Source organism: Scyliorhinus canicula, chromosome 29 (assembly GCF_902713615.1).
Source record: "Scyliorhinus canicula chromosome 29, sScyCan1.1, whole genome shotgun sequence".
Taxonomy (NCBI): domain Eukaryota; kingdom Metazoa; phylum Chordata; class Chondrichthyes; order Carcharhiniformes; family Scyliorhinidae; genus Scyliorhinus; species Scyliorhinus canicula.
Genome location: NC_052174.1, coordinates 14,285,833 through 14,301,107, shown reverse-complemented (window position 1 = coordinate 14,301,107; position 15,275 = coordinate 14,285,833). Strand labels below are relative to the sequence as shown.

The following is a 15,275-nucleotide window of genomic DNA, read 5'->3' as shown; positions in this document are numbered from 1 at the left end:
TGGAACACTCGCCTTTTTCAATAGATTACAAAAGCAGGGAGGTCATGCTGGAGTTGTATCGAACTTTGGTGAGGCCACAGCTGGAGCACTGGGTGTAGTTCTCGTCGCCACATTATAGGAAGATGTGATTGCGCTGGAGGGGGTGCAGAGGGGATTCACCAGGATGCTGCCTGGGATGGAACGTTTCAGTTATGGGGAGAGGTTGGATAGGCTTGGGTTGTTTTCGCTGGAGCAGAGACTGAGGGGCGACCAGCTCGAGGTGGACAAGACTATGAGGGGCGTGGACAGGGTGGATAGCTGGCAAATGGGGTAGGTCGGCAGGTCAGGTGTCAGTGCAGACTTGATGGGCTGAAGGGCCTTTCCTGCACTGTTATTCTGGGATACACACACACCTCTGGGGTCAGCCAGGAATACTAATTACCTTCACCCCCCTTAACCGCCACAAAATCCGTCGTCTCTTTGTCAGAATGCTGTCCCGTCTCACTCGCAAAACATCTCAGCCGGCTGCCAGCCTGTCAATAAAACAACAATAAATAGCAGAGTTTAAACCCCAAAACAAATCCCTCCCACTTCCCCCAGAAATACTCAACAGGAGCAAACCCCACGGATCAGCAGGAACCCTCTCTGACCCAGGGCTCACTGGGCAGTGATCAGGAGCAGGAACCCTCTCTGACCCAGGGCTCACTGGGCAGTGATCAGGAGCAGGAACCCTCTCTGACCCAGGGCTCACTGGGCAGTGATCAGGAGCAGGAACCCTCTCTGACCCAGGGCTCACTGGGCAGTGATCAGGAGCAGGAACCCTCTCTGACCCAGGGCTCACTGGGCAGTGATCAGGAGCAGGAACCCTCTCTGACCCAGGGCTCACTGGGCAGTGATCAGGAGCAGGAGCCCTCTCTGACCCAGGACTCACTGGGCAGTGATCAGGAGCAGGAGCCCTCTCTGACCCAGGGCTCACTGGGCAGTGATCAGGAGCAGGAACCCTCTCTGACCCAGGGATCACTGGACAGTGATCAGAAGGAACCCTCTCTGACCCAGGGCTCACTGGGCAGTGATCAGGAGCAGGAACCCTCTCTGACCCAGGGCTCACTGGACAGTGATCAGGAGCAGGAGCCCTCTCTGACCCAGGGTTCACAGGTCAGTGATCAGGAGCAGGAACCCTCTCTGACCCAGGGCTCACTGGACAGTGATCAGGAGCAGGAACCCTCTCTGACCCAGGGCTCACTGGACAGTGATCAGGAGCAGGAACCCTCTCTGACCCAGGGCTCACTGGTCAGTGATCAGGAGCAGGAACCCTCTCTGACCCAGGGGGTTGCAATTCACCCTGAAATCAATAGTTATCCCTCAGCCATTAATTAATGGGATCTTGCACTGCACAAAACGGCTACTGCATTTCCTATAATAGAGACTACACTTCAAAAATTACGTCTATGTGCTCCTCGGATATGGTAAGGATGTGGTAGCTGCTATGTAAATGCACGTTCTTACCTCTCTGTATGCTGGCTGCCGATGTCGGTTGTCCCATTCTCCCTGTACACGCCGAGTGTCCTCACTCCCCGTGACTTCACTGTAAGGGAAGAGGCACTGGTTAAAACTCCCCCAAGCGGGCGGCACGGTGGCGCAGTGGGTTAGCACTGCTGCCTCACGGCGCCGAAGTCCCAGGTTCGATCCCGGCTCTGGGTCACTGTCTGTGTGGAGTTTGCACATTCTCCCCGTGTCTGTGTGGGTTTCGCCCCCACAACCCAAAGATGTGCCAGGGTAGGGGATTGGGAAAAAAAGAATTGGGTACTCTAAATTTATTTTTTAAAATAATTTTTTTAAGAGCTCCCCCCCACCCCCCCCCCCCCCCCGAACCGATACACTGCAGCGACCTCTGGGCGGGAATATCAGTGCGGTTGTAACTTTCTGTTGTTCCTTTGGTGACGGAACTGCAGCAACTCACCAAGGCTCCTTAGGCAGCACCTTCCAAACCCATGGCCTCTACCATCTAGAAGGACAAGGGCAGCAGATACCTGGGAACCCCACCACCTGGAGGTTCCCCTCCCAGTCACTCACCGCCCCGACTGGGAAATATATCGGCCGCTCCTTCACTGTCGCTGGGGCAAAATCGTGGGACTCCCTCCCTAACAGCACTGTGGGTGTACAAAGAGCAAAAAGCACAGTAAGAAGTCTTACACGACCAGGTTAAAGTCCAACAGGTTTGTTTCGAAACACAAGCTTTCGGAGCACTGCTCCTTCACCCAATTGATGTCGCCACTGCGCTCCGAAATCTAGAAACAAACCTGTTGGGACTTTAACCTGGTGTTGTCAGACTTCTTATTGTGCTCACCCCAGTCCAACGCCGGCATCTCCACATCAAAGAAGAGTTCAGCACAGGAACAGGCCCTTCGGCCCTCCAAGCCTGTGCCGATCATGCTGCTCTAACTAAAAACAAAACCTTCTGCCCTTACTCCATCCGAATCCCTCTATTTCCTCCCTATTCATCCATCCAGATACCTCTGAAATGTTGCTAATGTTCCTGCTTCCACCACATCCTCTGGCAACGCGTTCCAGGCCCCCACCACTCTCGGTGTGAAAAACGTACCCCGCACATCTCCCTTAAACTTTCCCCCTCTCACCTTGAACCTGTGCCCCTGTGTAATTGACACGTCCACCTTTGGAAAAAGCCTCTGACTATCCACCCTGTCTGTGCCTCTCAGAATTTTGTCGACCTCTATCAGGTCTCCCCTCAGCCTCCGTCTTTCCAGTGAAAACAATCCTGGTTTATTCAACCTCTCCTCACAGCCAACACCCTCGAGACCCGGCAACATCCTGGTGAAACTTCTTTGTACTCTCTCCAAAGGGGCTTTTCACAGTAACTTCATTGAAGCCTACTCGTGACAATAAGCAATTTTCATTTTGTTTTCATTTCATTTTTCAAAGCTTCCACGTCCTTCTGTTAATTTGGTGACCAGAATTGTGCGCAATACTCCAAATGCAGCCTACCCAAGGTTTTATACAGCTGCGATATGATTTCACAATTCCTGTACTCAGTGCCCCGGCCGATGAAGGCAAGCGTGCCGTCTGCCTTCTTAATCACCTTGGCCGCCTGTATAGCCACTTTTAGGGAACTGTGGACCTGCACGCCCAGATCCCTCTGTATGTTAATGTTCCTGAGGGTTCTGCCATTTACAGTATAACTCACACCTGGATTTGATCCTCTAAAATGCATCGCTTCGCAATTGTCCAGATTAAACTCCATCTGCCATTTCTGTGCCCGAATCTCCAATCTATCTCTATCCTGTTGTATCCTCTAACAATCCTCGGCAACTCCGCCAACTCAGCGTCATCCGCAAACTTACTAATCAGACCACCCACATTTTCCTCCAGATCATTTATATATACTACAAACAACAGAGGTCCCAGTACTGATCCCTGCGGAACACCACTAGCTACAGATCTCCATTCTGAAAAACACCCTTCCACCACTACTCTCTGCCTTCTATAACCGAGCCAGTTCTGTATCTATCTAGCCAGCCCACCCCGAATCCCATGTGATTTTAGTTTATGTACCAGTCTGCCATGTGGAACCTTGTCAAATGCCTTACTAAAGTCCATATAAACTACATCCACAGCCTTTCCCTCATCAATTTTCTTTGTCACCTCTTCAAAAAACTCAATCAAGTGGGTGAGACCTGACCTTCCCCGTACAGAACCATGCTGTCCGTCACTAAATAGCCCAATTTTCTCCAAATGTGCATATATCCTGTCCCTCAGTATCTTTCCCAAAAGCTTCCCCACCACTGGTATCAGGCTCACCGGCCTGTAATTTGCTGGATTGTCCCCGCCTCCTTTCTTAAACAAGGGAATAACATTGGCTATTCTCCAGTCCTCTGGAACCTCGCCTCGCCTGAGGATGTGAAGATATCCGTTAAGGCCCCAGCTATTTCTCCCCTTGCCTCCTGCAGTAACCTGGGATAGATCCCATCCGGCCCCCGGGGACTTGTCTATCTTAGTGCAATTTAGGAAACTCAACACTTCCTCCTTTGATTATATTGACTTTCGCAAGAGCGTTCACACACCCGTCCCTGACCTCCCACATCCGTCATGTTCTTCTCCCTGGTGAATACAAAGTACTCATTAAGGATTTAACCCACTTCCTGTTTCCCTCCATCGTCCTCGAGTGGACCTACCTACTCTTTCTCTTGCTCCTAATACAGGCATAAAAAGCCTTGGGATTCTCCTGGACCATGTTTGCTAAAGACCCCTTTTAGCTGTCCTAATCCCATGTTTAAGTTCTTTCCTACTTTCACTTGTACTCCCCAAGGGCTTCTGTCAGTTTTTAGATGCCGAGACCCATCGTGTGGTTCTGTTGGGAGCAGAGACGGCAGTTGTTCAAGAAGGCAGCTCACCACCACGTTCCCGAGGGGCAATTCGGGATGGGTAATAAATGCTATCAGGAGTTGGGCTGGAGGAGTTTACAAGGAACATGGAGCAAGGACAGGTTGGTGGATCGGAGGGTCAGTGGGCATCTCACTGAAAGGTGGAACAGGTCGGAGGGGTGGAACGGCCGCCCCCCCCCCAGTCCCTGCCTCCTCAGCAAAAGTCCCGCAGAAGGAGAGAAACGAGGGAAGCAGGAACACAAGAGTTCGGAAGCAGAAAATTGCCACTGTTCCGGAGCGAGAATGTGCAGACTCCACCCCTCTGGGTTAGTACCCGAGTCCCCCGGGGGGGGGGGGCTCCCTCCATGGAGTGGAACGTACCCCCTGGTCTTTCCAGCCGGTAGCTGTGCCCCATCTTTCCCACTCACCCTCCCGTGTGTTTACAGAGCCTCTGGGTGAGCTGCCTGCTCCTCTCGTCCTCCTCCTCCTGCAGTCTCCGCGCTACCTGCAGGTTCTGGCGGACCCTCTGCGTCTTCAGCTTGTTGGTGGCGAGGTGTTGGTGAACTGGAACAGGAATTGGGAGGGTTCGTGAAAATACCGAGGACACCGTGACACACACCGGCAGATAGACACAGACACACACCGGCAGATAGACACAGACACACACCGGCAGATAGATACACACACACCGACAGATAGATACACACACACCGACAGATAGACACAGACACACACCGGCAGATAGACACACACACACACCGGCAGATAGACACACACACACCGACAGATAGACACACACACACCGACAGATAGACACACACACACCGACAGATAGACACAGACACACACACACCGGCAGATAGATACAGACACACCGGCAGATAGACACAGACACACACCGGCAGATAGACACACACACCGACAGATAGACACACACACACCGACAGATAGACACAGACACACACACACCGGCAGATAGATACAGACACACCGGCAGATAGACACACACACACACCGGCAGATAGACACACACACACCGACAGATAGACACAGACACACACCGGCAGATAGATACAGACACACCGACAGATAGACACACACACACACCGGCAGATAGACACATAGACACACACACCGACAGATAGACACAGACACATACACACACACACCGACAGATAGACACATAGACACACACACCGACAGATAGACACAGACACATACACACACACACCGACAGATAGACACAGACACATACACACCGCAGATAGACACAGACACACACACGCCGGCAGATAGACACAGACACACACACACCGGCAGATAGACACAGACACACACACACAGGCAGATAGACACAGACACACACACACCGGCAGATAGACACAGACACACACACACAGGCAGATAGACACAGACACACACAGGCAGATAGGCACAGACACACCGGCAGATAGACACACACACACCGACAGATAGACACACACACCGACAGATAGACACACAGACACACCGGCAGATAGACACACACACACCGACAGATAGACACACACACCGACAGATAGACACACACACACCGACAGATAGACACAGACACACACACACCGGCAGATAGATACAGACACACCGGCAGATAGACACACACACACACCGGCAGATAGACACACACACACCGACAGATAGACACAGACACACACCGGCAGATAGATACAGACACACCGACAGATAGACACACACACACACCGGCAGATAGACACATAGACACACACACCGACAGATAGACACATAGACACACACACACACACACACCGACAGATAGACACATAGACACACACACCGACAGATAGACACAGACACATACACACACACACCGACAGATAGACACAGACACATACACACCGCAGATAGACACAGACACACACACGCCGGCAGATAGACACAGACACACACACACCGGCAGATAGACACAGACACACACACACAGGCAGATAGACACAGACACACACACACCGGCAGATAGACACAGACACACCGACAGATAGACACACACACACACCGGCAGATAGACACAGACACACCGGCAGATAGACACACACACACCGGCAGATAGACACACACACACCGACAGATAGACACAGACACATACACACCGACAGATAGACACAGACACACACACACCGGCAGATAGACACAGACACACCGGCAGATAGACACACACACACACCGGCAGATAGACACACACACACCGACAGATAGACACACACACACCGACAGATAGACACAGACACACACACACCGGCAGATAGACACAGACACACACCGGCAGATAGACACAGACACACCGACAGATAGACACACGCACACCGACAGATAGACACAGACACACCGACAGATAGACACAGACACACCGACAGATAGACACAGACACACCGGCAGATAGACACACGCACACCGACAGATAGACACAGACACACCGACAGATAGACACAGACACACCGACAGATAGACACAGACACACCGACAGATAGACACAGACACACACACACCGGCAGATAGACACAGACACATACACACACACACCGACAGATAGACACACACACACCGACAGATAGACACACACACACCGACAGATAGACACACACACACCGGCAGATAGATACACACACACCGGCAGATAGACACAGACACACACCGGCAGATAGACACAGACACACACCGGCAGATAGACACACACACACCGACAGATAGACACAGACACATACACACCGGCAGATAGACACAGACACACCGGCAGATAGACACACACACACCGACAGATAGACACACACACACCGGCAGATAGACACAGACACACACCGGCAGATAGACACACACACACCGACAGATAGACACACACACACCGGCAGATAGACACAGACACACCGGCAGATAGACACACACACCGACAGATAGACACACACACACCGACAGATAGACACACGCACACCGACAGATAGACACACACACACCGACAGATAGACACAGACACACACACACCGGCAGATAGACACAGACACATACACACACACACCGACAGATAGACACACACACACCGACAGATAGACACACACACACCGACAGATAGACACACACACACCGACAGATAGACACACACACACCGACAGATAGACACAGACACACACACACCGGCAGATAGACACAGACACACCGGCAGATAGACACAGACACACCGACAGATAGACACACACACACCGGCAGATAGACACACACACACCGGCAGATAGACACAGACACACACACACCGGCAGATAGACACAGACACATACACACACACACCGACAGATAGACACACACACACCGACAGATAGACACACACACACCGACAGATAGACACACACACACCGACAGATAGACACAGACAGATCGACACACACACACCGACAGATAGACACACACACACCGGCAGATAGACACAGACACACCGGCAGATAGACACAGACACACCGACAGATAGACACACACACACACCGACAGATAGACACAGACACACACCGACAGATAGATACAGACACACCGACAGATAGACACACACACACCGACAGATAGACACAGACACACACACACCGACAGATAGACACAGACACATACACACACACACCGACAGATAGACACACACACACACCGGCAGATAGACACAGACACCGGCAGATAGACACACACACACCGGCAGATAGACACAGACACACACACACACCGGCAGATAGACACACACACACCGGCAGATAGACACACACACACACCGACAGATAGACACAGACACACACCGACAGATAGAGACACACACACCGACAGATAGACACAGACACACACCGGCAGATAGACACACACACACCGGCAGATAGACACACACACACACCGACAGATAGACACAGACACACACCGACAGATAGAGACAGACACACCGGCAGATAGACACACACACACACCGGCAGATAGACACACACACACCGGCAGATAGACACACACACACACCGACAGATAGACACAGACACACACCGACAGATAGACACACACACACCGACAGATAGACACAGACACACACACACCGACAGATAGACACAGACACATACACACACACACCGACAGATAGACACACACACACACCGGCAGATAGACACAGACACCGGCAGATAGACACACACACACCGGCAGATAGACACAGACACACACCGACAGATAGACACACGCACACCGACAGATAGACACACACACACCGACAGATAGACACAGACACACACACACCGGCAGATAGACACAGACACATACACACACACACCGACAGATAGACACACACACACCGACAGATAGACACACACACACCGACAGATAGACACACACACACCGACAGATAGACACACACACACCGACAGATAGACACAGACACACACACACCGGCAGATAGACACAGACACACCGGCAGATAGACACAGACACACCGACAGATAGACACAGACACACACACACCGGCAGATAGACACAGACACATACACACACACACCGACAGATAGACACACACACACCGACAGATAGACACACACACACCGACAGATAGACACACACACACCGACAGATAGACACAGACAGATCGACACACACACACCGACAGATAGACACACACACACCGGCAGATAGACACAGACACACCGGCAGATAGACACAGACACACCGACAGATAGACACACACACACACCGACAGATAGACACAGACACACACCGACAGATAGATACAGACACACCGACAGATAGACACACACACACCGACAGATAGACACAGACACACACACACCGACAGATAGACACAGACACATACACACACACACCGACAGATAGACACACACACACACCGGCAGATAGACACAGACACCGGCAGATAGACACACACACACCGGCAGATAGACACAGACACACACACACCGGCAGATAGACACACACACACCGGCAGATAGACACACACACACACCGACAGATAGACACAGACACACACCGACAGATAGAGACACACACACCGACAGATAGACACAGACACACACCGGCAGATAGACACACACACACCGGCAGATAGACACACACACACACCGACAGATAGACACAGACACACACCGACAGATAGAGACAGACACACCGGCAGATAGACACACACACACACCGGCAGATAGACACACACACACACCGGCAGATAGACACACACACACACCGACAGATAGACACAGACACACACCGACAGATAGACACACACACACCGACAGATAGACACAGACACACACACACCGACAGATAGACACAGACACATACACACACACACCGACAGATAGACACACACACACACCGGCAGATAGACACAGACACCGGCAGATAGACACACACACACCGGCAGATAGACACAGACACACACACACCGGCAGATAGACACACACACACCGGCAGATAGACACACACACACACCGACAGATAGACACAGACACACACCGACAGATAGAGACACACACACCGACAGATAGACACAGACACACACCGGCAGATAGACACACACACACCGGCAGATAGACACACACACACACACCGACAGATAGACACAGACACACACCGACAGATAGAGACAGACACACCGGCAGATAGACACACACACACACACCGGCAGATAGACACACACACACCGGCAGATAGACACACACACACACCGACAGATAGACACAGACACACCGACAGATAGACACAGACACACACCGACAGATAGACACAGACACACCGGCAGATAGACACAGACACACCGGCAGATAGACACAGACACACACACACCGACAGATAGACACAGACACACCGGCAGATAGACACACACACACCGACAGATAGACACAGACACACACCGGCAGATAGACACAGACACACCGGCAGATAGACACACACACACACCGACAGATAGACACACACACACCGGCAGATAGACACAGACACACACACACCGACAGATAGACACAGACACATACACACACACACCGACAGATAGACACAGACACATACACACCGGCAGATAGACACAGACACATACACACCGGCAGATAGACACAGACACATACACACACACACCGACAGATAGACACACACACACCGACAGATAGACACACACACACCGACAGATAGACACACACACACCGACAGATAGACACACACACCGACAGATAGACACAGACACACCGGCAGATAGACACAGACACACCGACAGATAGACACACACACACACCGGCAGATAGACACAGACACATACACACACACACCGGCAGATAGACACAGACACATACACACCGGCAGATAGACACAGACACACACACACCGGCAGATAGACACAGACACATACACACACACACCGGCAGATAGACACAGACACATACACACCGGCAGATAGACACAGACACATACACACCGACAGATAGACACACAGACACACCGGCAGATAGACACAGACACATACACACACACACCGAGATAGACACACACACAGACTCAGATAGACACATACACAAACGCACAGATAGACACAGATACACACCAACACACACACCAACAGACACACACACACAGACTCAGATAGACATACACACACACACAGATAAGACACATATAGACACACACAGACACACACACACATATATAGACACAGGCACACACACACAGATACAGATAGACACATGCACACAGATAGACACACACACAGATAGACACACACACACACACACAGATAGACACAGGTAGACAGACACATAACCACACAAATACACACATCACACACACACATATAGTCACGGCGTTCGCACATCACATGCACAGACAGACACGCACGCACACACAGATACACATATAGATGCAGACATGAACACAGGTTCTGATACAGACAAAGGCAGACACAGAGACGGATACACAGATCGGTACAGACACAGGTATAGCACACAAATAGGTACAAGCTTAAACACACAGATACAGACCTAAACACACAGATACAGACAAAGTCACACAGAGAGCTACAGACACACAATGAATGCGCACGGACAGAGAAACACAGACAAGCAGAGGTACATATGTATATATACACAGACACACACACGTTTTCCACATACACAGAGCCATACTCACTCTCCTGTTCCTGCAGTACATGGGCAACTGTTTGGTCTTCGAGAATCTGAAATTTTTGACAAACTGCAAGAGAGAACAGAGGATTGGGATTAGAAAGAAACTGGCACTGGGGTTACCCCAGTCAGGGTAACGGTGCCGCCTGACACAGCCTGAACTGTGACCATCAGCTGGGGACAAAGCGAGTCTCACTCTCTGATCGACCCCTGCTCAATATATTCGGTTGGCACGCACAGTCCAAACTTACACATCGGGAGAGTCTGAGGTGCTGTTCCCGAGGGTAGCATTGCATTTAGCAACACTCAGATTTTAAAATTCTCGTCCCGGTTTCCGAATCCTTTCATGAGCTCGTCCCCCCCTGCTCTCTTTCTCTCTGTAACGTCCTCCAGCCTGACAGCCCTCCCTCCGAGATCTCGGTGCTCCTCCAACACCGAACTCTCGAGCATCCTCGATGATGGGCGGACGCCTGGAATCCCCACCCCGAATCTTTGATACCCTCCACCACGTCGATATAAATGCTGGTCATTGCTGGTAAAGGGCAAACACTTAAAAAAAAAAACATATTGCAGTAAGTTCAAGGTGTGCGAAGTTTATGTTAAACTTTAAATGCAGACCATTCAGATCCTCTGCAAACTTATGTCAGAAGTTCCAAGTTCCTTCACGGGCGCTGAGGTCCCGGGTTCGATCCCAACCCCGGGTTACTGTCAGTGTGGAGTTTGCACATTCTCCCCGTGTCTGCGTGGGTCTCACCCCCACAACCCAAAGGTGTGCAGGGTAGGGGGATTGGCCAGGCTAAATTGAAATGAAATGAATGCAAATCGCTTCTTGTCACGAGCAGGCTTCAAATGAAGTTACTGTGAAAAGCCCCTAGTCGCCACATTCCGGCGCCTGTTCGGGGAGGCAGTTACGGGAATCGAACCGTGCTGCTGGCCTGCCTTGGTCTGCTTTCAAAGCCAGCGATTTAGCCCAGTGAGCTAAACAGCCCCTTAAATGGGAAAAATAAGAATTGCGTACTCCAAATTCAAGTTCTTAATCTTACCATGTTGGACTTGATTAAGTCCCATCTCCCCATCCTCCATTTTCTATCTGTTCGCCATCAAGTCCTCGTTGACGACCAATAGATTGGCAGGCGTCCCGGTGCCCGCGATGCCCTCATGGCTTCACTGACCGTCGGATGAGGCTCCGAATCCCACTCCGTCCTGGCTTCACAGAAACTGCTCCCTCCCCAATCTCCTGATGGTAGCCGGAGTTACCAGCCTGATTTCCGACTCAGCTAGTCGCTTTTGCTTAGTGTGTTTCACAGGGCTACCCTACCAGGTTAACTACCTGCTTAATCAATTCTTTACTGGGTCTATCACCGTTCAGTCCTAGTTACTGAGGTTAGCAGGTTATTCTTTAATGCATTACTACACTTCACTATAGCTAGATTAGTTGCTACGATTAGGTCAATCACTACAATTTACCCGTCCGTTTCTTAGTTATGTTAGTTCCTGTATTTCAACGATGAGCTGCTGCACATTATCGATTATACACCCTGGGCTACTGCAAGTTAATGGTCAATGATAACAATTTACAGATTAGTTACTGTAGTTTGATCAGTTCAACTACTTTAATGATCAGTTCCAATGCTCCAATTATTTCCAATAGTTTAATGAGAATTTCTAGAGGCTTAATATTTAGTTCCGGTCTTTGATCAGTTCCAATAGTTTAGTGATTGGTTACTAAAGTTCAATGATCAGTTCCTGTAGTTTAACGATTATTTCCTGTAGTTTAACAATGGGTTACTGTAATTTAATTAGTTAAAGCAGGTTACAGACAGGTTACTGTAGTTTAAAGAAAATTTCCTGTAGTTTACGGATGGGTTACAGTAGTTTAATTAGTAAATGCAGGTTACAGACAGGTTACTGTAGTTTAATGGCTATTTCCTGTAGTTTAAGGCTGGGTTACAGTAGTTTAATTAGTTAATGCAAGTTACAGACAGGTTACTGTAGTTTAATGATTACTTCCTGTAGTTTAAGGCTGGGTTACAGTAGTTTAATTAGTTAATGCAGGTTACTGTAGTTTAATGATTATTTCCTGTAGTTTAAGGCTGTGTTACAGTAGTTTAATTAGTTAATGCAGTTTACAGACAGGTTGCTGATAATTTGCTGCAGTTTAGTAAGTTAATGGTTAGTTACTGTGATTTCCCCGGCTCCAGGCTGCTGGCTTTGGTGCTGAGCTGCTCCCAAGGCCGCCTCCCTCTCTCCGGCTCTCACCCCAACCTGAGGCCCTCAGGCCCGGCTCCAAACCTGGGCCCGGCCTGCAGGGCGGGGCCTGCTGGGAAGGGGGCGGGGCCTGCTGGGCGGGGGCGGGGCCTACAGCCGGGGATGGGGCCTGCTGGGCGGGGGCGGGGCCTACAGCCGGGGGCGGTGGGGGACTACTGGGCGGGGCCAGGAGCGGGGCCGAGGACAGGGGCGGGGCCTCGGGCCAGGGGCGGGGAATGGGGACAGAGGCGGGGCCTGGAGCCAGCGGCGGGGCCGGGGACAGGGGCGGGGACCGTCTCCATGGGAGCGGCCTGTCTCCATGGGCGGGGACTGATTCAATAGGCGGGGCCTACATCCATGGACGGATCCCGCCTCAGCCCAAACCACATCGACTTCAAAACCAGCAGAGCTACAGAGCCAGCTCATTCCCTGATCACCCACTGATCATCCCTCCCTCATCACATTATTGATCATCTCTCCCTCATCACCCACTGATCATCTCTCCCTCATCACATTATTGATCAACCCTCCCTCATCACATTATTGATCATCTCTCCCTCATCACATTATTGATCATCTCTCCCTCATCACATTATTGATCATCCCTCCCTCATCACATTATTGATCATCTCTCCCTCATCACATTATTGATCATCTCTCCCTCATCACATTATTGATCATCTCTCCCTCATCACATTATTGATCATCTCTCCCTCATCACATTATTGATCATCTCTCCCTCATCACATTATTGATCATCCCTCCCTCATCACATTATTGATCATCTCTCCCTCATCACATTATTGATCATCTCTCCCTCATCACATTATTGATCATCTCTCCCTCATCACATTATTGATCATCTCTCCCTCATCACATTATTGATCATCTCTCCCTCATCACATTATTGATCATCTCTCCCTCATCACATTATTGATCATCCCTCCCTCATCACATTATTGATCATCCTCCCTCATCACATTATTGATCGTCTCTCCCCATCACATTATTGATCATCCTCCCTCATCACATTATTGATCATCTCTCCCTCATCACATTATTGATCATCTCTCCCTCATCACATTATTGATAATCTCTCCCTCATCACATTATTGATCATCTCTCCCTCATCACCCACTGATCATCTCTCCCTCATCACATTATTGATCATCCCTCCCTCATCACATTATTGATCATCCCTCCCTCATCACATTATTGATCATCCCTCCCTCATCACATTATTGATCATCCCTCCCTCATCACATTATTGATCATCCCTCCCTCATCACATTATTGATCATCCCTCCCTCATCACATTATTGATCATCTCTCCCTCATCACATTATTGATCATCTCTCCCTCATCACATTATTGATCATCTCTCCCTCATCACCCACTGATCATCTCTCCCTCATCACATTATTGATCATCCCTCCCTCATCACATTATTGATCATCCCTCCCTCATCACATTATTGATCATCTCTCCCTCATCA

General features: G+C 50.3%; 1 protein-coding gene across 1 annotated transcript; it reads right to left on the bottom strand.

The window, feature by feature from the left end:
- Positions 1-391: 391 nt before the first annotated feature.
- On the bottom strand, positions 392-13,850 carry LOC119958484 (coiled-coil domain-containing protein 50-like). Its single transcript, XM_038787042.1, has 5 exons — positions 12,577-13,850; positions 11,541-11,603; positions 4,787-4,922; positions 1,486-1,564; positions 392-512 (listed from the first exon to the last, which is right to left on the bottom strand). The coding sequence occupies exons 1-5, from the start codon at positions 12,614-12,616 to the stop codon at positions 414-416; spliced, it is 417 nt and encodes a 138-aa protein (XP_038642970.1). The 5' UTR covers positions 12,617-13,850; the 3' UTR covers positions 392-413.
- Between the last annotated feature and the right edge of the window lie 1,425 nt (positions 13,851-15,275).